At 39.7% G+C, this 22570-nt stretch overlaps 3 protein-coding genes across 3 annotated transcripts; 1 reads left to right on the plus strand and 2 right to left on the minus strand.

Moving 5' to 3' along the window:
• Positions 1-5103: 5103 nt before the first annotated feature.
• Positions 5104-14063, minus strand: faf2 (Fas associated factor family member 2). Its single transcript, XM_042493712.2, has 11 exons — positions 13927-14063; positions 12939-13007; positions 11736-11870; positions 11003-11079; positions 10781-10919; positions 10598-10683; positions 10244-10335; positions 9721-9898; positions 7434-7605; positions 7134-7277; positions 5104-6396 (listed from the first exon to the last, which is right to left on the minus strand). Exons 1-11 carry the CDS (start codon positions 13987-13989, stop codon positions 6214-6216), a joined length of 1338 nt encoding a protein of 445 aa, XP_042349646.1. The 5' UTR covers positions 13990-14063; the 3' UTR covers positions 5104-6213.
• A 534-nt stretch (positions 14064-14597) lies between these two features.
• On the minus strand, positions 14598-18293 carry pin4 (protein (peptidylprolyl cis/trans isomerase) NIMA-interacting, 4 (parvulin)). Its single transcript, XM_042493548.2, has 4 exons — positions 18132-18293; positions 17846-17913; positions 16590-16709; positions 14598-15313 (listed from the first exon to the last, which is right to left on the minus strand). Exons 1-4 carry the CDS (start codon positions 18169-18171, stop codon positions 15155-15157), a joined length of 387 nt encoding a protein of 128 aa, XP_042349482.2. The 5' UTR covers positions 18172-18293; the 3' UTR covers positions 14598-15154.
• Positions 18294-19029: 736 nt separating this feature from the next.
• Positions 19030-22271, plus strand: nek12 (NIMA-related kinase 12). The gene is made up of 2 exons (XM_042493871.2): positions 19030-20324; positions 21599-22271. Exons 1-2 carry the CDS (start codon positions 19220-19222, stop codon positions 21808-21810), a joined length of 1317 nt encoding a protein of 438 aa, XP_042349805.2. The 5' UTR covers positions 19030-19219; the 3' UTR covers positions 21811-22271.
• Positions 22272-22570: the final 299 nt, after the last annotated feature.

Here is a 22570-nt window from a genome sequence, read left to right on the forward strand (position 1 = left end):
TTTTGGCTCTTTTTACAACTTTCTTTGCTATGGCGTGTCTTGCCAGGCTATTCTAAGCTGTTTCCAGCTGTTTTCAACAGTTTTTGGGACATGACATATTTTGAAATTTTTGCCTTACTATAGTCTTGGATTTTTGGTCATATGTCGACGTGCCAAATTAATGTGATTTTCGCTCTTTTTGCAACTTTCTTTGCTATGCCGTGCATTGGCAGGCTATTACAAGCTGTTTCCAGCTGTTTTCAACAGTTTTTGGGATATGACATTTTTTGAAATTTTTGCCTTACTGTAGTCTTGGATTTTTGTTCATATTTCGACATGCCAAATTATGCTGTTTTTGGCTCTTTTTACAACTTTCTTTGCTATGGCGTGTCTTGCCAGGCTATTCTAAGCTGTTTCCAGCTGTTTTCAACAGTTTCAGGAACATGTCAAATTTTGACATTTTTGCCTTACTATAGTTTTGGATTTTTGGTCCTATTTTTACCTGCCAAATTATGCTGTTTTGCCTCCTTTTGCAACTTCTTTGCAATGGCGTATCTTGGCAGGTTATTCTAAGCTGTTTCCAGCTTTTTTCAACAGTTTCAGGAACATGTCAAATTTTGACTTTTTTGCCTTACTATAGTTTTGGATTTTTGGTCCTATTTTTACCTGCCAAATTATGCTTTTTGTCTCCTTTTGCAACTTCTTTGCGATGGCGTATCTTGGCAGGCTATTCTAAGCTGTTTCTAGCTGTTTTCAGCCGTTATTGGCACATGTCAAATTTTGACATTTGTGGTCATATTTTCGACGTGCCAAATGATACTGTTTTTGGCTGTCTTTTCAACTTTCTTTCCTATGGGGTGTCTTGGCAGGCTATTTTAAGTTGTTTCCAGTTGTTTTCAACAATTTTTGGGACGTCAAATTTTTGGTCATATTTTCAACATGCCAAATCATGCTTTTTTTGCCCCTTTTTGCTACTTTCTATGCTATGGCGTGTCTTGGCCGTCTATTTTCAGCTTTTTCCAGCTGTTTTCAACAGTTTATTGGACATGTCAAATTTTGCATTTTTGCCATTTTTAAAAAAAAGTCAAATTTTGACCACTCTTATAAACAGCTGAAAACCACATATAATAGTTTGTAGAGATGCACCATAGTGTACAAAGTGGGAAGAAAGGCCAAAAAAGGTCAAAAACATCATTATTTAGCATGTCAAAAAAATGGCAAAAAAGGCAATAGTATAGTCTGTTGAAAAAAGTCAAAGTGTCATAGCTTGTAGAGGTGCATGATAGTGTACAAAATAGAAATAAACTCCAAAAAAGATAATATAGCATGTGAAAAAGCTGGACAAATTTTGACCACTTCTAAAAATGGCCAAAAAAGGCCAAAAACCTCATAATTTAGCATGTCAAAAAAATGGCCAAAAAGGCAATAGTATAGTATGTTGAAAAAAGTCAAATTTTGACTGCTCCTGAAAACAGCTGAAAACCACATAGAATAGCTTGTAGAGACGCACCATAGTGTACAAAGTGGGAATACAGGCCAAAAAAGGCCACAAACCTCATAAATTAGCAGGTCGAAAAAATGGCCAAAAAGGCAATAGTTTAGTATGTTGATAAAAAGTTAAATTTTGACCGTTCCTAAACACAGCTGAAAACCCATCCATCCATCCATTCATCCATTTTCTACCTCTTATCCGGGGTCAGGTCAGCCCAGACTTCCCTCTCCCTGGCCACTTCGTCCAGCTCTTTCAGGGGGATCCCGAGGCTTTCCCATGCCCCCTAGGAGACATAGTCTCTCCTGTGTGTCCTGGGTCTTCCCCGGGGTCTTCTACAGGTGGGGCATGCCCTGAACACCTCACTAGGGAGGCATCCTAATTAAATGCCTGCGCCACCCTATCTGGCCTTTTCTCAACACGAAGGAGCAGCAGCTCTACTACGAGCTCCTCCCGGATGACCAAGCTTCTCACCCTATCTCTAAGAGAGAGCTCAGCCACCCAATGGAGGAAGCTTGTTTCCGCTGCTTGTACCCGCGATCTTGTTCTTTTGGTCATTACCCAAAGCTCGTGACCATAGGTGAGGGTAGGAACGAAGATTGACCAGCAAATCTAAAGTTTTGCCTTTCGGCTCAGCTCCCTCTTCACCACAACAGATCAGTGCAGACACCGCACCGATCCCCTGACAATCTCCTGCTCCATCCTTCCCTCACTCGTAAACAAGACCCCAAGGTACTTAAACTCCTCCACTTGGGGCAGAATCTCTTCCTCAATCTTGAGAGGGCACTCCAGCGTTTTCCGACTAAGAACCATGGCCTCGGATTTGAAGGTGCTGATTCTCATCCCGGCTGCTTCACACTCAGCTGCGAACCGATCCAGTGAGAGCTGAAGTTCACGGCCTGATGAAGCCAACAGGACCACATCATCTGCAAAAAGCAGCCACCCAATCCTGAGTTCACCAAACCGGACCCCCTCAATGCCCTGGCTGCGCCTAGAAATTCTGTCCATAAAAGTTATGAACAGAATCGGTGACATAGTCCTGGAGAACCCCCCACAGGACTTCCTGTGGGACACAGTCGAATGCCTTCTCCAAGTCCACAAAGCACATGTGGACTGGTTGGGCAAACTGCCATGCACCCTCAAGGATTCTGCCAGGCATTGCCCCCGATGTCCACGCGATGCTGCAATGTTGTGTCAACCATGACAGCCACACAACATCCAGGGCCTTGAGGAAGCCTGGGCAAATCTCATCCACCCCCGGGGCCCTGCCACCGAGGAGCTTTTTGACCACCTCGGCAACCTAAGCCCCAGAGATGCTAGAGCCCACCCCCAAGTCCCCAGGCCCTGCTCCCTCACCGGAAGGCGTGTCAGTGGGATTGAGAAGGTCTTCGAAGGTCGAGGTCAGCTGCGCACCGTCCCCACAATACATAGTGTTAACAGAGCACTGCTTCCCCCTCCTGAGATGCCCGATCGTGGTCCAGAACCTCTTTGCAGCCGTCCGGAAGTCGTTCTCCATGGCCTCATCGAAACTCCTCCCACGTCCGGGTTTTTGCCTCGGCGACCGCTGTAGCTACTCTCCCATCTGCTGGTACCTGTCTGCTGCCTCTGGAGTCCCACAGGCAAAGAAGGCCCGATAGGACTCCTTCTTCAGTTTGACGGCATCCCTCACTGCCAGTGTCCACCAACAGGTTTGGGTGTTGCTGCCACAACAGGCACTGACCACCTTACGGCCACAGCAGAGATCGACCGCCTCAACAACGGAGGCACGGAACATGGCCAACTTGGAATCAATGTCCCCCACCTCCCCTGGGACATGGTCGGAGGTCTCCCGGAGGTGGGAGTTGAAGCTCCTTCTGACAAGAGACTCTGCCAGACGTTTCCAGCAGACCCTCACAATGCGTTTGGGTCTGCCAGGTCTGACCAGCGTCCTCCCCTGCTATTGCAGCCAACTCACCACAAGGTGGTGACTGGTTGACAGCTCCACCCGTCACTTCACCCGAGTGTCCAAGACATGCGGCCACAAGTCCGACGACATGACTACAAAGTCGATCATCGAACTGTGGCCTAGGGTGTCCTGATGCCAAGTGCACATATGGACACACTTATGCCTGAACATGGTGTTCGTAATGGGTAATCTGTGGCGAGCACAAACGCCCAATAACAAAACACCACTCGGGCCATTCCTCCCGATCACACCCCTCCGGGTCTCACTGTCGCTGCCAACGTGAGCATTTATGTCCCTCAACAGAATGAGTGATTCCCCAGAAGAAGCACTCTCCAGCTCCCCCTCTAAGGACTCCAAAAAAGGATGGATACTCTGAGCTGCTGTTTGGACCACAGTGGGAATAAAGGCCAAAAAAGGCCAAAAAACTCATAATTTAGCATGTCAAAAAATGGCCTAAAAGGCATTAGTATAGTATGTTGAAAAAAGTCAAATCTTGACCGCTCCAAAATACGGCTAAAAACCACATACAATAACTTGTAGAGATGGGTCATAGTACACAAAGTGGGAATAAAGGCCAAAAAAGGCCATAAACCTCATGATTTAGCATGTCAAAAAAATGGCCATGGACATGTCTAAATTTGAGATTTTTCGCCATACTATACTATGCAGTTTTTGGCCATTTTTTCAACATGGCCCTTTTATTGACATGCTATACCTCGGTGCATCTCAACGAGCTGTAATATGCAGTTTTCAGCCATTTTTTGGACATAACAAAATTTTAAAATTTACATATGACACTATGCTTTTTTCAACTAATTTTTATAGTTTGATATATCGGGAAAAAATACCAAAATAAAGCATGTTAAAAAATAAACCAAAAACACAGTACAGTGTGTTGAAAAATTTCAAAATATGACATCCAGAAAAACAGCTGAAAGCCTCTTACTATAGCATGTTGAGACATGCCATGGTATAGTATGATAAAAAAAACAGCCAAAAACATCAAAATATAGCATGCTGAAAACTCAATCGAAAAAACAACATAGCATGTCAAAAGATGACGTCTTAAAAATCACTTACTATTGCATGCCAAGACACACCATAGTACAGCATGATGAAAAAAATGGATAAATATAAAAATATGGCATGTTGAAAAAAATCGACGAAAAAACGACAGAATAGGAATCTTGAAAAATTGAAAAAACAGCTGAAAATCACTTAGCATGGCAAGTCGAGACACACCCTAGTAGTTCAATGAATAACAGCCAAAAACATAAAAAAATTTAACATTTTGAAAAATCGACCAAAACCGATATAGTCTAGTATGTCGTATAAAGTCATCGTACAAGTTGGTTTAAAGCTTTTTTTAATGTAAAATTTAGTATTATAGCATGTAAAAAGAAAAAAAACTATCATGTTGGGAAAAACCCCCAAAAGGTCATAATGTAGTATTTTGAAAAAAGTCATGGTAGAGTATGTCCAAAACAGTAAGTGTAGCAATTTTAAAAGTAAACAGTATTGTAAGTGGAAGCCTCGTGTACAATTTCATCATCATGATTATATTGGGTTTTAAAAGCTACATTAAATATCCCACTTTCTTTAGGGTATGTTCTCACTTATCAGCTCATAGTACAGTAAAGAGGTTCTTGCACCGTTATCACAAGTAAATGTCATACATTGTCAGTAAACCCACATTTTTAAAATGTTTTTAATTTATAGTTGGAAAATTACATCTTTACATGAGCCCATTAAGATGTTACAGGCAATACAGGCATCTATGAGTAACCACAGGCACACTATGGGCAGACTCGTACTATACTAGATAAAGCCACATGGAAAAGCTGTGGCCTCTGTTAAATATTTTATTTTTAAACTTCATGAACTTGAGGCAGTCTGCTTCACATAGTAACCAACCTGCATTTGGTCATTTTATGACACGGATGAGTCAAAAAAAAAAAAAAGAAAAGAAAAAAAAAGTAAGGTAAATTTTGAAATTTTAAATATCCAACTTATGTACAGGTCATGGCTCATTTTAATTTTTTCAACAGGGTTCCCATGTTTTCTTTATGTCCAAATCCACCAACCTGCTCACTGAAGTAATACATCTGCTCTCAACACCCCACGGATTAACAATTGCAGCAATGCCAACCCCAGTTTAGACCAGAACTGTGCTTGACAATCTGTGTGGAGGAAACATGCAAACTTCAGAGCAAAAAGGATGGTGAATTAGGACACATGGATAAAACATCAAGTCTTTGACATTAAAATAGCCAAGGCATTCATACCATCATAGAAATCCATACCTCTTCAAGCTGCATCCTCTGTGTTGCAGTCGGTATTAATACAGCCTGCCTTTCTCCGTTACTCAGACATTAAGTAATTTGGGATATGGTTCTGGCTTTGCACAAGCTATGCTACTTTTTCAGTACATTTCAGTAGATGATTAATCATTTGCGGCAACAGTTACTGGTGAGGAAGAACAAGAATTAACTGGTAGCTATTACAGATAATGGAAAACAAACTTCTTTGTCCACATGGATACAAAGATGAGTTCAAGGAAAAGACTTCAAGAAATATTTATTTGATAAAATTCAAGACTTTCCAGGCTATTTATTGGGAACCCCGTAAACACAACCAAACAAGGACTGGATGCAGGGTGGTTAAATTTTTCCAGGTTAGGATTTTATCTCAATGATCCCTTGTGCATGATGCCCATTTAACAAAATATGAAAAAGAAAAAAAGGGGCCAGGTGGGCATTGAAGGAAAACGTGTTTCCATATACAGGAGGAACGTCACCTATTAATCGTCCGTAAGGTCCTGAACAAAAAGGACCTCGGAGCGGCTGAGTCCTGCCTCTTTCAGTGTGGGAGGGTTGGGCTGCTCTTCAGTTGGAAGGCAGGGCAAGACTCGGCGCGGGAAGTTTGTAATTATCTGAAACTTCTCTGGGCTTTCTTTCAAAGAGAAGAGGAAGTCGTATATTACCTGCGGAAAAAAATAGTCAAGTGAATAGGCAAATAACTTCTAGTGGTAGCTGATATGAAGAGTGCTTTGTAATAATGGTATATATGAATTGAGGTGTCAAAATAATGCGTTAATTTTGATTAAGTAATCAGAAAAAAATTTGTAAAAAAAAATGAACACTGGTTAATCGCATTCGCATTCCGTGGTGCGCTTTGACCTGGAGCGTCACTGAAGGCCACACAGGCTTTGTAATATGAGTTTTCGTACCATCGGAGGACTTCAAGCCTGAAATATCACCTCAAGGCAAAGCCAGTAGCAGCAGCACCCTTGTTAACTGGTTAAAGCATCCACAATGCCTGCCTGAGCAGCGCTTGCCAGGCACATCTTAGTTGCCTGTCAGCCGCAGCACATCAAGACGGTGGCTTGCTGTTTTTCCACTTCTCGCATGTGGTTGTTCGCAGGAATAGATAGTGAAAGTGGTGTTTTTCTAGTAATATTGCCTCTACACCACCTTTTACTGCAGTTTAAAAGTCTCTCTGCCACAGAAATGAGGAAATACGAAGCTGTCCATTACTCCCAATTTTTCCTGCTGCCGTTTCAAAACAAAAGTCCTCTGACAATGTCTGTGTCGACAGAATCAATTTTAATTTATTGGAACAAACTAGCTGATACCATTGTCAATTCTCCTGAAAACCACTGAATGAATAAGTCTGGGTCAACCAGGTGTGTACATAGGGCTTAGTAAAAGTAGTGCTCACCGTCAGAGACTGCCCAAAGAGGAATCGTCGCTCTACTCGTGTATCATTGGGCAGCTTAAACACTATTTTGACACTTTCTGGATCATCTGCAGGTGGCTCTGGAGGAAGACATTCTGACTTCCTCTCCTTCTCTTCTTCAAGTGTCTGGAAGTCACAACAAAATTAACAACATGAATCAAAAAAGAAAGAATTTTATGTATGTTAAGAGACGACTATCTCAGTGTAAGTGTTTCATTAGTTATGGTCTCCACGTATAGATTGGCAATGTTCAACATGAATCTAATGGAAATTAAGACTCACTCGTCGTCTCCGCTCCTCAGCAAGAGCACTCTGTCGGACCTTCTCCTCCTCTTGCCTCAGCTGCTCCTCCTCCTCCCTTTTCTTTCGGTCCTTCTCCTGGTCAGCACGGAGGGAGGCCAGATAGGCCTCATCCTGTTGCTGCCTTAGCACTTGGGTCTGGTTCCTCTCCTCCCTGAAAAAAAAAGATCTGTATTTATAAACTGTAAAATATATCTGGTAAAGCAGCATTAAACAAAGAAGATTTAAAATAATTTGTGCTTTAGGTAAGTTCCTTTACAAGTGCTATGGCAGGCATGGGTTTTGGAAGTCCCCTATCATGTAACCACAGCAACACAGGGAGGATATGATTCATAACTGGGATATTAGACTGCTCACAGATGCATTGTTTCCAACTCCAAATCAGAAAAAAAATGCTAAATACCAGATAACCTATTCCTATGGAGATAAAGTAATGTGATTAGTAAAGCTGGATTTAATTCACAAATGCTATGCTTATTTTGAACTCAGTATCAAAGTAAAACATAAAAAAACAAGTCAGTCTTTTAAAGTGAACAGCAGTGATAAGTCTTGCTTAAGACTGTAAAAATGAATCTTACAATCAACTGAATTGCGAAATTACCAACTCCAGACTGTCACATGTTGAGCTTAAATTGTAATCTCAAAACCATCACCACATGTACAGTGCTGTGCAGAAGTCTTAGGCCACCACAGACCATAGATATACACAACAAAATCGATTCTTAAAGACTGATGTCAATATGTAGTATTAGTAGAACTATTTGGTGTGACACGTGGAATAGTACAACCATAACAGAATCAGCTCAAACAATCAATACTGGCCATGTGCAAGACTTGAAGTACCAAGAATTTACCTAATGAGTTCTGTGTTGTGTGGTACGAAGTTATGCCCAGTCAACAGCAAGGACATCAGACAGACCAGCACACTCACTGTCTCAGGTACGGTAAAAAGTATTTACTGTTGTAGGGATGAATTAAGTCATGTGCATTAAGGGTTCACGTCATGTCCACCTGTTAAGACATTGGGGCGGTATTAAAAGAAATATTGAATTTTTCTGTAACGCTAACTTTTTAGCACATTAGCTAATGTTAGCTTCCTTAGCAAAACAAAACAGTGAAAACCACTTGAGTGATACATGTGTATCTTTCTGTTCTGATCATAGACATATAAGGATGGACAACACAGCTAATACTATGATGTTGCCCCAAAAAGGTCCATGCAGGTTCCCTGCATGTTTTGGTATATTTTAGGAAAGACACTCCTGAGAAATCATTATACGATCATTATAACTTTGCCTAAATAACAAAATTTAAGGTGGCCTGGGACTTTTGCACAGTTCTGTCACGTCACTTCCAATCCTCATCAGTGTAAATGAAGATGAGATGTCTCATGTAAAGCATTGTCCAGGGTGCCCACAAATTTTCATGGACAAAATTTCAAAACTTTTCCATGACTTTTCAAGGATCCATGACAAAATTTCAATGACAAAAATTCCATGACAATTCCAGAATGTTTAACGCAAACAGAGCCCTACAGTACACTTTACTCCAAATGTTAATTATATTATTATGGGCAGTCTGACACTGCTGACACAGACCAGTAGAGCTGAGTGAAGCAGACGGCCACATGAATTCTCACTTCTCACTTCTTCAAATTACCACCCTCAACTTTCAGGGCAAAACAGTTAAAATGACACCAAAGTGTGCATTGTTGCTCTGAGTGATAACTGAACTGACTGTCCATGTCAATTGCCCCATCTCAAAAATGGGGTACTAATTAAAAGTAGTAGTAAGGCTTGGGCGGTATCTGTTTTTTCATACCTTCCTGGAATTTCACCGGACCATACAGTACATGACGGTATCAGTGTGCAGTGCTTTTCTTGACCCACTTGCCTGATGATATTCAAACATGTTGGATTCAGACTCCATTTAAACATTTTTACAACTAGCTGGCATGTACGGAGAGCTAGATGGGACATGGGGAGAAAAGTGAAGCCTACATAGTCGGGAAAAAAAAGTCACGTTGATGAGTTAGTTTACTTCAGCAGCTACAGAAAATTATTTTGCCATTATATTACATTACATGAAAGGTTTTCCTTGGCGGATTACTTTAACTTTGCAAACAAAAAACTATGACTTTTCCAAAACTTTTAAGGATTTTACAACTACCAGTGCATTCTCAGGCATGGAAAACACAACTGTGGAATTCCATGATTTTCCATGACTATGGGGACCCTGACTCTAGTGTGAATTTATTGATATCCAGTACCGTTCAAGGCGCTCTGACATCAGGTGTGTTTGGTTGGCATCCATGATGAAGGTGAGCTGATTGATGAGGTCTTCTGGCTGAATGAGACCCTCGAGCCTGCCCACCACAGTCATCTTGCGGTCCTTCAGCATTATCATGGCCAAGAATGGGTAGGTGTTCTCTCGCAATGCTTGGGACACTGAAACACACCCAAATATTAAATAGTCAAATGTCAACTTTTGAATAGTGTTGTCACTATACCTTTTATCACTCTAATTTAGATTAGTTAATCCAAACACACACAAAGTCCTTGTAAGGGGTGTAACGGTTGTCAAACCAAGAAGAAAAAAAAAAAAACGCGCCATAAACATCCCACCCAGTTTGAGTTTGTTTCATCTCTCTTTCATACAGGAGATGCACATAATGAATGTGCCTACACGTGGGAATAACAGATATTTGTCATGGTCAGAGCAACCCATGTTACATATTTTTATCAACAGCTGACACAACAAATGATGGGTCAAATGACAATAGATTTGCATACCTCTGTAGCCCTCGGGCTTGCTGGTTGAGCATGCCCAAAAGAGCATTCGTGTGTTGAGGAAGGTTATGACCTCTTCTGTACATAATGTGGAGCTAAGAAGTGACAGATCAGCAGCACAAAACAAAGCATTTATAAGAGAACACCTTTTTTACGTGCACATGAATAAACAAACACACAGGTTACATATAAATATTCAAGTATCAATTTAGAACTTATCTGCCTACATAAAATGAGTCAAAAAACCAACCAGATTGTGCCATGAGTAGAAACAAACTCAAGCAACAGCAATAACAGGTGCTATATAACAAATTCTGATGACTAATACTAAGGTAAAGACGTTAAAGAGTATCCTACCGGCAAAACTCGTCAGTGTCTTGATGATCCTCCCCATGAAGGTACACTAATAAGTAACGCAGCTCTCGTTTGGCATCATTCAATGCCTACATGTTTCAGATTGAACAAAACCAAAGCTTTTGAGAATGAGTCAAAGCAGAACAAATGTGGGTTTGCAACTGGGCACTTGCTCTCTAAACTCACCTGGCTGTATGTTCCCTGGTAAAACACAGGATGCGATCGACCATACTTCTCCTCAAAACTATGAATGAAGGACACAACATCTCCGACAGGGTCTGTCACACGGCCACGAGGATCTGGCCTGATGAACCGCAGGGCGAACCTTTAAGAAAAAACAATATTGTGGCTGTCAATTACTTAACTCTGCCTAGCAGCTCAGTGTTTCAATAAATGTGCTTGAATTACCTGAATATGTCCAGAAGTGTGTAATACGTAAATCTGAAAGGTAGCATAATCAAGTAGTAACTCCATCCTAGTAATCCCTGAAAAAAGAAGAATGACATTTAAACAAAATTCCACAACGAGGGCTTTTCTATGTTTTGTGCCATTAAAATGCTATTTAAAAATACAAAATCAAAATGAAAAACAGAAACCACTTAGATTGAAGATTCTCCAAGAATGGCCTGAAGGTGTACTATGCTGGATAGGTGTTTACCATCTGTAAACACTCTTGTCAGCAAAAGGGAAAGTAAAAGCCAATTCTAGATACACTCATGTGGCTTTTCACCTCACTATATTTGCTTTTTTTTTGTCCCTGTGTCTTCTGGAGCCTCTTGCTGTGAGCCTGGCACCTGGTCACTACCTTTTTCATTAACCTTACCGGACCAGGTACATGCCCCTAAACATCTCGACCACGAAAATCAGAAAATTCAATAAAAGGGCCGAATCTCTGCAGATTAATACACCGCAAGAGATTATTTCTGTATGATACTACAAATTGCTTTGTAGCAAAGTCCTGTATTACATATCTTTAAAAGTAACAAGTCACATTAGAATGTGGCTGTGTCGAGTATTTGCAATAGTTTTAGAAAATACTGTTAGAGAAATCCAGTATTTTATTTTGTATGATGACAATATTTAACAACTATGCAGAGATTTAATCCTAAAACACAAACATAGAGAGAACCTACAGACCTACCCTGGGTTGTGGCCTTGAGACGATGTAACTATATACTCTATGGTCTGCTGTATTGACCTGCAATGGTCTGGATGGTGGAGGGTTAAACACACTGGGTACTCCTTCCTGCTCATTAAGTCTGTCTTGTACTGCAGCCTGAAAAACATACATTTAAGAACATCATATTAGAGGCAATTCCTTCAATAAGCCCAAAGAAATGAACGACGTTGAAATAAACTTCCAATTCGTAGCTTCCAAGGGGAGAGTAAGGGGAGAGTTAAGGGAAAGTAACTTAACGTTGCTTAGCAACCAATGCTCTGCTTCATGCACCTCTTACTGTTGTGAAAGCATGTTGGATATTAAAGGCAAACCCCCGACACTGTCTGGAACCCACTTTCACATTTGTAAAACCTTTATTCTATTTGTAAAAATGTAAAAAAAAGGGAAGATTTCACAGTTTTTTTTCAAATGTTGATCAAATTAGACCATGTCCAGATCAAAAACCACTTCACCTGGACGGGTCAAACCTGGACTAGATTATCCCAGAGAGGCTAAATGTAATTAAAACACAGTTTCAGGTCTGTGAAACCTTTATTCTATTTCTATTTTACTTTCATATAATGTAATATAATACATAATAAAGGTTTAACAATTCTGAATTTGTGTTTAAGATAATCTTTAGCCTTTCTAGGATAATATAATCCAGGTTTAACCAGTCTAAATACAATGGTTTTCAAGAGACCTGGTCCAATGTGGTCTTGATTTTTTTTTTAAATTGGACTTTTTCATTGTAACAAATAGAATATAAGTTTCATAAATGTCAAATTGTGGTTTAAATAATACTTGGCCTCTCTAGGATAATCTGGTCCAGGTTTGACCTTCCTTTTGGCAGAGACCTGGTCCAGTGTGGTCTAGATTTTAAAAACGCAGTGAAATCTCCCCTTTTCGCATTTTCACAAATAGAATAAATGCTTTACATATGGAGAGGTTAGTTTCAGACAACGTGGGGGCTTTCACAACAGTAAGATGCTAATAATAAAAAAGCCAAGCATAGGAGGCTGCGAACAGAAGCTAACTTCAGCATCTCAGGAAATGAATGTGATGAGTCAAAGCAAGCCAGCAGTTTACAGACACTGTATTGGAATCAAAATTCAAACAGAGCCATGAAAATACAGATGCAAATCGTCTGAGACTTTCAATGCGGTGTTTCTGCGTGTGTCTTGCCTCTATGTTCCAATTATGTTGTTCTAATGTTCGACGACATTGGTCCATTGACTCCAAGCCAGTTAGGTCCTGTAAGACATGAAAAGCAGGTCAGTCTAAGGGCCTAAAGTTGCTCAGAAATGCACGTATGTATAAACAAGGCTTCCTTTAGTAGCTTGCATGCTACTGATTTGCTGTGACAAGTTCTTCGCGAAGAAGTTAGCAATAGGCTCGGTTGTCACAAACATGGGATGAAATGATACATGCAACTGATTTACTACTCTGTAGTTGGTCGGCTACCTTGACTCGAAATTAAGTCAAGATGCACAGAGAAACAGTCGTGAACTCCTAGCAGGATGACGTTTCCAAGTTAACGTTAGCTAGCTCTCCAAAATATCAAGTGGCTGAAACGGAAAGCTTTAGCCGTATACTAAAATAGCTATCATTAGTACAAGCTACAGATTAAACAGGGAGGAAAGTTGCACCACTCGCATTGCCATAAAATCAACAATTTAATTTTGCATAGCTAAAAACTGTTCGGTGGTGTGGCTGAGTAACTTCAGTGACAGCTCGGTTTAGACTGCTGTGCTAATGTGAACTCAGCAACTGTTTAGTAGGGAGCGTCAGTGCACACCTACCGTTAGCCAAGTTGACGTAAAGTCCAAAAAATCACATTAAAAACGGAGCACGAGTGATGCTGGTTTACCAAGTTGGATTTTATATATGTCACCGAGTAAAACAAAACACGCTGTTAAGATGTTTAAGTCCACCCATGGCCCTTACAGTGTGCTAACTTGTTAGCTAGCTTCGCGAATGTTAGCTAGCTTTGCTAACGTTAGCTCTGACTCAAGTTGACGGGTAACGTTCGGGGGCTTGGGGTAAGTTGACTGTGCAAAAAGCGTTTAAACACGCCCGGTTCCACCTATTTACGGTGACTCGGTATCAACGATGGCGTACTAACATGAGGTTTCAAGTGTATACGTGTTAGTGTGGAATTTAGGCTGTGTACCTGAAATTGAAGGAGTTTTTCAGTCTGCGCCTGAGATAATTCTGGCTCCTCTGGCGCCGCCATCTTACCTCGCCAATCATCTAGCAAGGCGTAACAACGTCAACCGTCTTTTCCTGGAGCCGGCCGAGCTCTCCGGCCTCTGCGCGCTGCTGCCCCCCAGCGCCCTGGATGTAACCCGGGGGAACACCGCACCAGCCTGGCTGTTACGACCAAGGTCCAAAATACTGAAAACCCACTTAATCGATTGTATTGCTCACTCGGATCGCCCTTAATCAGTAATTGTAATCAGGGACGTAAACACACACACGGTGCAGATTAGTGAAATTAGTATCAAAGTATATTTGATATTTAATAAAAATCACTTAATTGAACATGGATCATTTAAAATTGTTCGATATTATTTTTTTTTAACAGCTGACTGCAATTAATCCCCAGAATTGTTGTTGGGGAATAACTAATTACATGTAATTAAATGACAAAATATATGTAAGCGTAATCAATTATAGTAACTGAGTTATCCAAGAGTAATCAAATGTAATAAGAACATTACTTTGATGAAGTAACTGAAATAGTTACATTAAGTATTTCATCGTCAACAAGGTAACTCATTATCTTCAACCTTCGACTTTTCAAAAGTCACCTTCCTAAAAAAGCCCAGAATACAGACTATGTGAGGAGTCACTCAGCATTTACTTTAATGATATTTTTGCCAGTTTTGGTTCATCCATCAGAAATATGAGTTAAAGAAAATAAAGAATTAAAGAAAAAGGATACATCAGTGAAGGGGCAACACCTGCCATCCCAAAACACTTTCAAGCGGGCGTTTTTAGGCTTGAGGTTGACACCCCGTTTTTCACACTTTCCTCTGTGATTCTACTACACACACACACAAACCTTACTTATTTTGTACTACTTGAGTGAAAATGCATTTATTTGGCCATTTGTGGTTTAATTGCCTCAAGAAAAGAAAAGAAAAATCAATGAATTGTGTAAATGTAAAAGTTAAGTCTATCAGGATATTCCCTCAGGTTGAATTGTCAGTAAGAAAATGTACATTTGACAAAGATAAAGCTGAAACACAAGGATCATTTAATTCTCTTATTCTCGAACATTCTGTGAAATAAAAAGCAAACATCATATTGAAGCTGTAAATCTGGAAATAATCACTTTATCAATATCGCATTGTAGAATTAGTATGTCCTAATTTCAAGTGTTGAGCTGTTCAAAGTCACTTTTTCCCTTCTACCATAATGATGTGGTACCCGAACTTGGTCTTGACAGGAGGGTCTGTGTACACTGGTTTATCCATGGAGCTGACAGGGAGGGCAAATGCCGCATCTTGGAAAGGTCCAACCATGGATCCTCGTGTCATCCATCCCAGATCACCCTGTCATGAAGAAAACACATAATATGCATCTAATATGGGTACAGAGCCAGGACAAAAGAGAGTGAACATGAGTACTAAAAATATCAACTCTGATACTTTGACAACTGTGAGCAATGTAGGAAGCTGAAACTGTTATTTTTATCAGTTACCAGGAATAATTAGATCACAAAGACAAGGATGTGGGGTAAATGTGATGTTGTACAGTAATGATTTCAACAAGTCAAATATTTACATGGTGTCCCTGAGTAACGCCATTATCCCCACTTAAGTTTGCCAGTATCTCAGAGTACACCTGTGTAGGTGTTCTGGTGGGGTGCAGGGATGAATAAGCACAGGATGTACACAGCTGGTGAGAAATTGCTCAGCCAAATTTCTGTAATTAGCAATGGGGGAGTGAAACATTATTATCCACCAGTATGGAACTAATTACTCATGAAGTCTCATTTTGAGTTTTTATGTTTGTGCATCATATTTATCATCTCTCATATTTATCACCACCAGTTAGGATATATTCAACCTTGAAAAGCACAAAAGCCAGACCCTTTTAATATGCCTGTATATGGACCTTTTTTCATGTTGATCTTTCCCAAAGCAACTGATATTTTTTTGTGTAGAAGCCTTAAATAAGGTCTGTGGTTAACACAAGCTGAGGAGAATTTCATAATTTGTTCTACAACATTAAATAAATCAGTAAATACCTCACTTGTGAACTCTGAAGCTTTTACGTGTATTAAAGAAGACAGTTGCTATCAAGTGGCTAAATGAGACTACAGAGCGTCATCTTGTCGCGCCGCCCTGAACTTTACAGCCTCGCTAGTGTTTTACGTCTTGCAATCACATTTAGGCTTTAAAAAGCCTGAATATGACATCAAATGCAAAAATTATCTTGTTGAACAAAACAAACAAGTATCATAAACATTTGTTTACCACAGAGCTTATTTTCTGCTATGATCCAAAATCAAATGGAAAAATTCCATAAGCGTTTTGGCAAGGGAACCAGGGTGATGTTAGCTTCCCCGTCTGCCTGCTGAAAAACACAATCCCTGGGGCGCTCTATTGGTACAAACTTTGTTGTGTTTGGATTTTTCCCATTTAATTTACTTTGCAACAATGAACATTTCCACACCACACACCATGCAATATAATAAAAAATGACCCAGCAATACTATTGTAACAAATTATTACATGACCTCACGACAAGGCAAATACAGACGACCACCACACAGCCAATGCAATTAGTAAAAAAGAAAAACTGTTTATGAGTGCATGTTCTTACTCCTTGTCTTGCTTTGTCCTCACTGTATTGTGACGCTACTTCACTGAAACGAACTCCAGCCTTCAGTTTCTCCATTGCCTCCATGCATTTTCCATGTTTTTCACAGAGGATGTGTCGAACCTGAAGGAAGAAAAACAGGTCATAAAAGGCACAGTTAGACTTGAGGGAATAACTGTAATAAGATGCAACCTATAACCACTTAAAGTCACTGTTTTTTGGGGTTTTTTTGTAAAAATTTCTTCAATCGTCTGTCCTCCCCTCCTACCTACCTCATCTCTCTTCCTTTTTTTCCTTTTTTTTGTAATACGTAACTAAAATGCTTAGAGGAAACTATCAGAGCAAAAGCATATATGTTATTTAGAAAATGCAGTGGAGTAAAAGTGGATGTTGACAGGAATGTAAAAACTCAAATTATGTACAGATACTTCCAAAATACATTTAAATACTGTTACAAAGTATTATTTCTTTATTACATTATACCACTGAGTAGATCCCCTAATTGCCAGCTGAAATATCATATTTCAGGAGTAGCGCATCAAAGAGATAAAGGTTAATGATTAGTATGGATATCTAGAGACAAACATCTAAAATCTCTACATTTAATAATGTCGGTGACAACAGGTTGTACGTTGTATGGCTGGGCATTGTACCGATATTATATCTCCCCAGCTCTGGAGCTCACTCCCTCCTGACCTCCGCAACACTGACTCTCTCCCACACTTCAAATCCTAAAAACTCACCTGTTCACACTCACATATACCCACAGACCACATTGCACTGTTTACTTTTTTTATTAACATCAATGTTATTGCTATGTGTTTTATCATTGAATGTGAGGTGACCTTGAGTTTCGTGAAAGGCACCAATAACTAAAATGTATTATTATTATCTGTATCGTGATGACAGTATTGTCACAATGTCGACATTGAGGTATTTGACAATAGATATTGTGATATTTGGATTTTTCCCATATTGGCCTGCTCTAGTACGTTGTCTATTGTATTAGCCAGCAACTTGACACATGTTCTTTTTTGATTCACCACTTATTTTACTTGTAATTAATTGAGCCAAAGTGTAAAATCTGGTCCCCTCTCATCCATCCCTCTGTCATTTCCTTCCAGGCAACTCATTCAAAAGTAACTTTGTGGTAGGAGGAAGAGCCAATGGCAGTTATCGTTTTGGTAAAAAATCCCAGTTATGTCACAATTACCTTTTGCAGTGCAGCTTTGGATGTATAAACATGTAATAAACGTCACCTTTACAGCAGTGCCTCCCTTTGCTGCTTTCTCTTTCTTGTCAGCGTCTGCACCTCCTGAAGCTGCTCCTGCACAGGAACGAGGTTAAACAACCGTTAAACAACACAACAACCAAAAAACCGGGACATACAATAACAAAGCTGCACGCAATACGACGATGTTAAATCTAGCGAAGCACATAATCACACAGAAGTGTGTGTTACTGTTTATGCTACTGGCTAGTTAATGTGGCTGACTGTAAACTAACAGTTCACGACATGTAATAAACGATAGACAGACCACTAACCTTTACCACCACCCTTGCCACCTTTTCCCTTAGGTGGCATTTTAGGAGACCGTTTAGTGAAATTCAAGCAATACTGACAGAGAAAACTTGCAGTAGCATGTGCTCATGCTATGTTATGGTAAACCTGCACAGTAACTTCCGTCGACAGCTTGTGTTTCTTCTTCTTTAGCAGTTTTGGGCAGACTACAGCCACTCAACATCTATACCGCCACCCAGCGTTAATGTCCGAGACATACACAGCGTGCAGTCTCAAAAAATCAGCATTGTACTGCGGTTAATACACAAACAGAGCTGCAACAATGAAAACCTGACTATGTAAGTAATTGCCAACTAATCTGATACTCGATTAACTCGATTAGTCATCCTGGCCTTTGGGAAATACCGATCCCTTTTATTGCAGTATTCTATGACATTTTATAGACGGAACAACTAATCGATTTATCGGGAAAATAACGGAGAGATTAATAAATAATTAAAAGTTTCATCAGTTGTAGCCCTTGTAGCCTACGGTATGACAGTATGTTTTTTTTTCTTCTAAGGAACTGCTCTTTATTTATCAGAGAGGGCGATCCATGTGGTGTAACTTCATTTTTTGTCTTGTTTTGAAATATTGACCCTTCCCTTATTATAGAGCCAATGCAAAAAGCGTTACCAGCAAAACAAGCAGCTAATTTCTTCGGCAAAATACAAATCCTCCTTAAAAATTGCATCATCATCATCATCATCATTCTGTTGAAGTGCACAAACAAATAAATAACAGTCCCTCAGGAAAAAAATGGGCCCCCACTTTTCCAGTATAACGGGAAGTCACTAATTCCTCCAACCATGGATGTATACAACCTCACAGCGTCAGAGCGAGGTGGTTTCTATGACAACAAGACTGAACACAAACGCTCCGTGACGTATGTTGACGCTGACAGCTGTCCTGTGTCGAAGTGCTTCTTACCTGTTTTTGATGTTTTGATTAAAGAAGAGCTTTTCTGATATCAAACAAATTTGTCACGTCGAACTCGGTGGGTTGGGCGGATTCCAAGGTCTGGGCCCAAGCGTAAAATGAAGACATTTTTGTCGTCGACTCCAGACAAAACATGGAGAGGTACGAGCAGGTGTTGTGTTTGGGCAGAGGAGGAGCAGCGGACGTGTTCCTGATGAGGCACGTAGAGCGGAGGAGCCTTCACGCGGTGAAGAGGATAAAAGTAAAGGACACGAGGACAGCAAAGACCCAGAGGGCGATCCTGCAAGAGGCTGAGATCATCAGGAGGCTGGAGCACCCTCACATAGTAAAATGCAGCGATGCCTTTGTGAACTCTGATGGATTCATTTACATTGTGATGAACTACTGCGATGGTGGGACATTAGATGACAAAGTGAAATACAGGAAACCTCTGGAGTTTTTCACAGAGCATACTGTGATGGGCTGGTTTGCACAGGTCGCTATGGCTTTACATCACATACACAAAGCCAGAATACTTCACAGAGACATCAAAACATCAAATGTACTGCTAACAAAGCAAGGTGTGGTACAGTTAGGGGACTTTGGGATATCCAAAGTGATGACTAGCACAGCTGACATGGCCTCCACATGTGTTGGGACACCCAGCTACCTTAGTCCTGAGCTGTGCCAAGACGTCCCATACAGCTCCAAGTCTGATATCTGGGCTCTGGGCTGTCTGCTGTATGAGGTGTGTGCTCTCAGACCTCCGTTTGCAGCCACAAACCTCCTGAGTCTATTCTACAAGATCACCAAAGGAGAGTATGATCCTGTGCCAATCATCTACTCTGACAACATCTCCTCATTGATCCAGAGGATGCTCTGCCTCAACCCAGAAAACAGGCCGACTGCTGGCTGTATACTTAACAGTGCCTATGTGCAAGATCACTTGGAGTCTTTCAAACAAACAGAGAGTCACAGTGTTCCTGTGACTGAATCTGAAACAAAGAGCTTCACAGACACCACGACACAGCCAGGTGTTCTCTGTCAGTCATACACAGGGCAAGAAACAGAAGACAACATCGAGGCCAGATTCAGTGATGTGGAGGACAAACTTTATGATGCTTTGTGTGCTGGAGGACAAAACCAGTGTGACTGCCTCTATCCTGAGGACTTTGACGAAGATGCAAGTTTGTCCTCTGCTGAGGAGCGCAGTGAGCACTCAGAGTCACCAATGAGAAGCAATTCTGCTGAGACTATCGGTAATGTAGAAGTGAAACACTGTAGGAAGAAATGGCCCAGAAATGAGCAATAAATCAGTAAAAAGTAAAAGATAATTGCTTGAAAATTAGGTGAGGAAAAAACAACAACAAAAACAATAAAAAGCAGAAATGACTGGGAAAAAACTGCTTAAAAATTATATTAATTTTGTAAAACAGTTTATAATATATAATTATGATCATTAGTATTTGTTTCCTTAATTTTTTTCCCTAGCTTTTAAAAAACTTTTTTTTTTTCTAAATCTACTAATCTTTTGCAATCTGCAGGACATTCTTTTGCCAAGCTGCTCATTGCATTTTCCAACATGTTTTTTTTAAGAAAAAAATATAATAATCACACCAATTTGCTCAGGGTTCAAAGGTTTAAATACTTAAGTATAAGAAAAGTGATGTCAGTCCAGGTTTCAGAGGATTAACTACATTAGATCAACACACTGTTCTTTTTATAATATTTCTTGAATGTTTTAGTCAATATACAACTCAGTCTCGAAGGTTATTTCAGGTCAGTGCCGATGATAAACAGTTAGTTGTGATACTCTGAAACAGAGGCCTCAGAATTTAAAGTTCCCCTTCTGGCATTAATCAAAGCCCTAAAACTCATCTCTGTTAATCAAAATCAATTACAAAAATGTCCTCCATACCTAAAAAAATAGCTTAGATGTAACTCTACACCTTTATCTTATTTAGTATGCACAGAGTGACTGATTACCAAGGACGCCAATAGGAGGGTGGCCCTAGAAAAGCCTGAGATGAAAAGTTTGGTTTTGTTTTATTTTTTTTTCATTTATAAGAAATAAGTGCCATAACTATATCAAAATTGACTGAATAAATCAGATGAAAGACCAAATGCATTATAAACAAACTTTAGTCTGCCCCTGCACTAGGATTTGTCTCTAAATGTAGATAAAGCTGAGTGAGTGACTGCTTATAGCCCATAATTTGGTGCCCCTGAGTTTTTCCAAACACCAAATAGACATTTTAACAAGGTCAAAAATGATTTTGATTTTGAATGATTGATTTTCATCGGAGGGAACTCAAAATATTGGATGCCTCAAAATGTTCTACTGAGAAAGTCACTTCTGCTTTTAAGCCAGATCTTAATAGCATTGTCTAATATTGTTCTCATCTGATATTTATCATTTCAGAGTGGCCACAATTCAACTATATAGAAAGAAATTAAGGTTCTTAACAAGACATTTTTATGATGTCAATATACAGGAGTTATCAAAGTTAAGGCCTTTCTTTCTCTGTTACAGTTTTTCCAGAGGCTCCTGATATCTCAGAGGTAGTCGAATATCCAGATGATTTTGAGGAAGCCGAGGTGGAGGAGGAATATGAGGATGAAGCAGCTTCAGTTCACGCTGCTGCTCTTCAGCAGCCACTTGATGATGCAGCAGAGGAGGAGTTTCAGCTCTGTGATGCTGGAGGATTGACCATCACATTGAAAGCACTGAAGGAAAAGGGCTAAAAACAGAATTATAAAAACCTTACACTGCTATGGACATGAAGTAAAAAGGTCTTAGCAGCCGGAAGAATTAAATATCTGACAAGTGCCTTATTCATTTTGTGCAAGTGTCGTTAAAAAGGGCACAAGGCCTTCAGTGTTTGAGAGACATCATGGGGCTAAAATAAGATGTTGTGTACTGCTATATGGTGTTGAAAACACTTGGTGGGGCTAGAGAGAATGAATGAAGTCCTGCTCAGTGCACTCTGTGAAGTGTGGCTTTTTAGCCATGTTGACATTACTGAATGAGGTTTCTGATTAGTGTCATAAGAGGAGGCGGCAATGATGAAAAAATGAGTAACTGGACTATTTCATAAAATAGGAATTCCTCAGCATAAGATCGTACAGTTACTCCGATCACTTTGTTATTTTTTCCTCACAGTAAAGAAAATTAGTAGCCAGGGTTTCTAAACTTGTAAACTACATCTAATACACCAATATATCAATATATCAATATATCAATATATATATATATACATATATATATATATATATATATATATATATATATATATATATATATATATATATATATATATATATATATATATATATATATATATATATATATATATATATATATATATATATATATATATATATATATAAGAGCACCAGTAAATGTCCAAATCTTTAACTTAGACTCATAACTTACTTCATATCTCCCAATACTTCATACTGTATATATTATATTCATTGATTTTTTTTCTTGTAATATTCTTTG

The sequence above is a fragment of the Plectropomus leopardus genome, chromosome 8 (genome assembly GCF_026936395.1).
Source record: "Plectropomus leopardus strain MGB_pleo_1.0 chromosome 8, ASM2693639v1, whole genome shotgun sequence".
Classification (NCBI taxonomy): Eukaryota; Metazoa; Chordata; class Actinopteri; order Perciformes; family Serranidae; genus Plectropomus; species Plectropomus leopardus.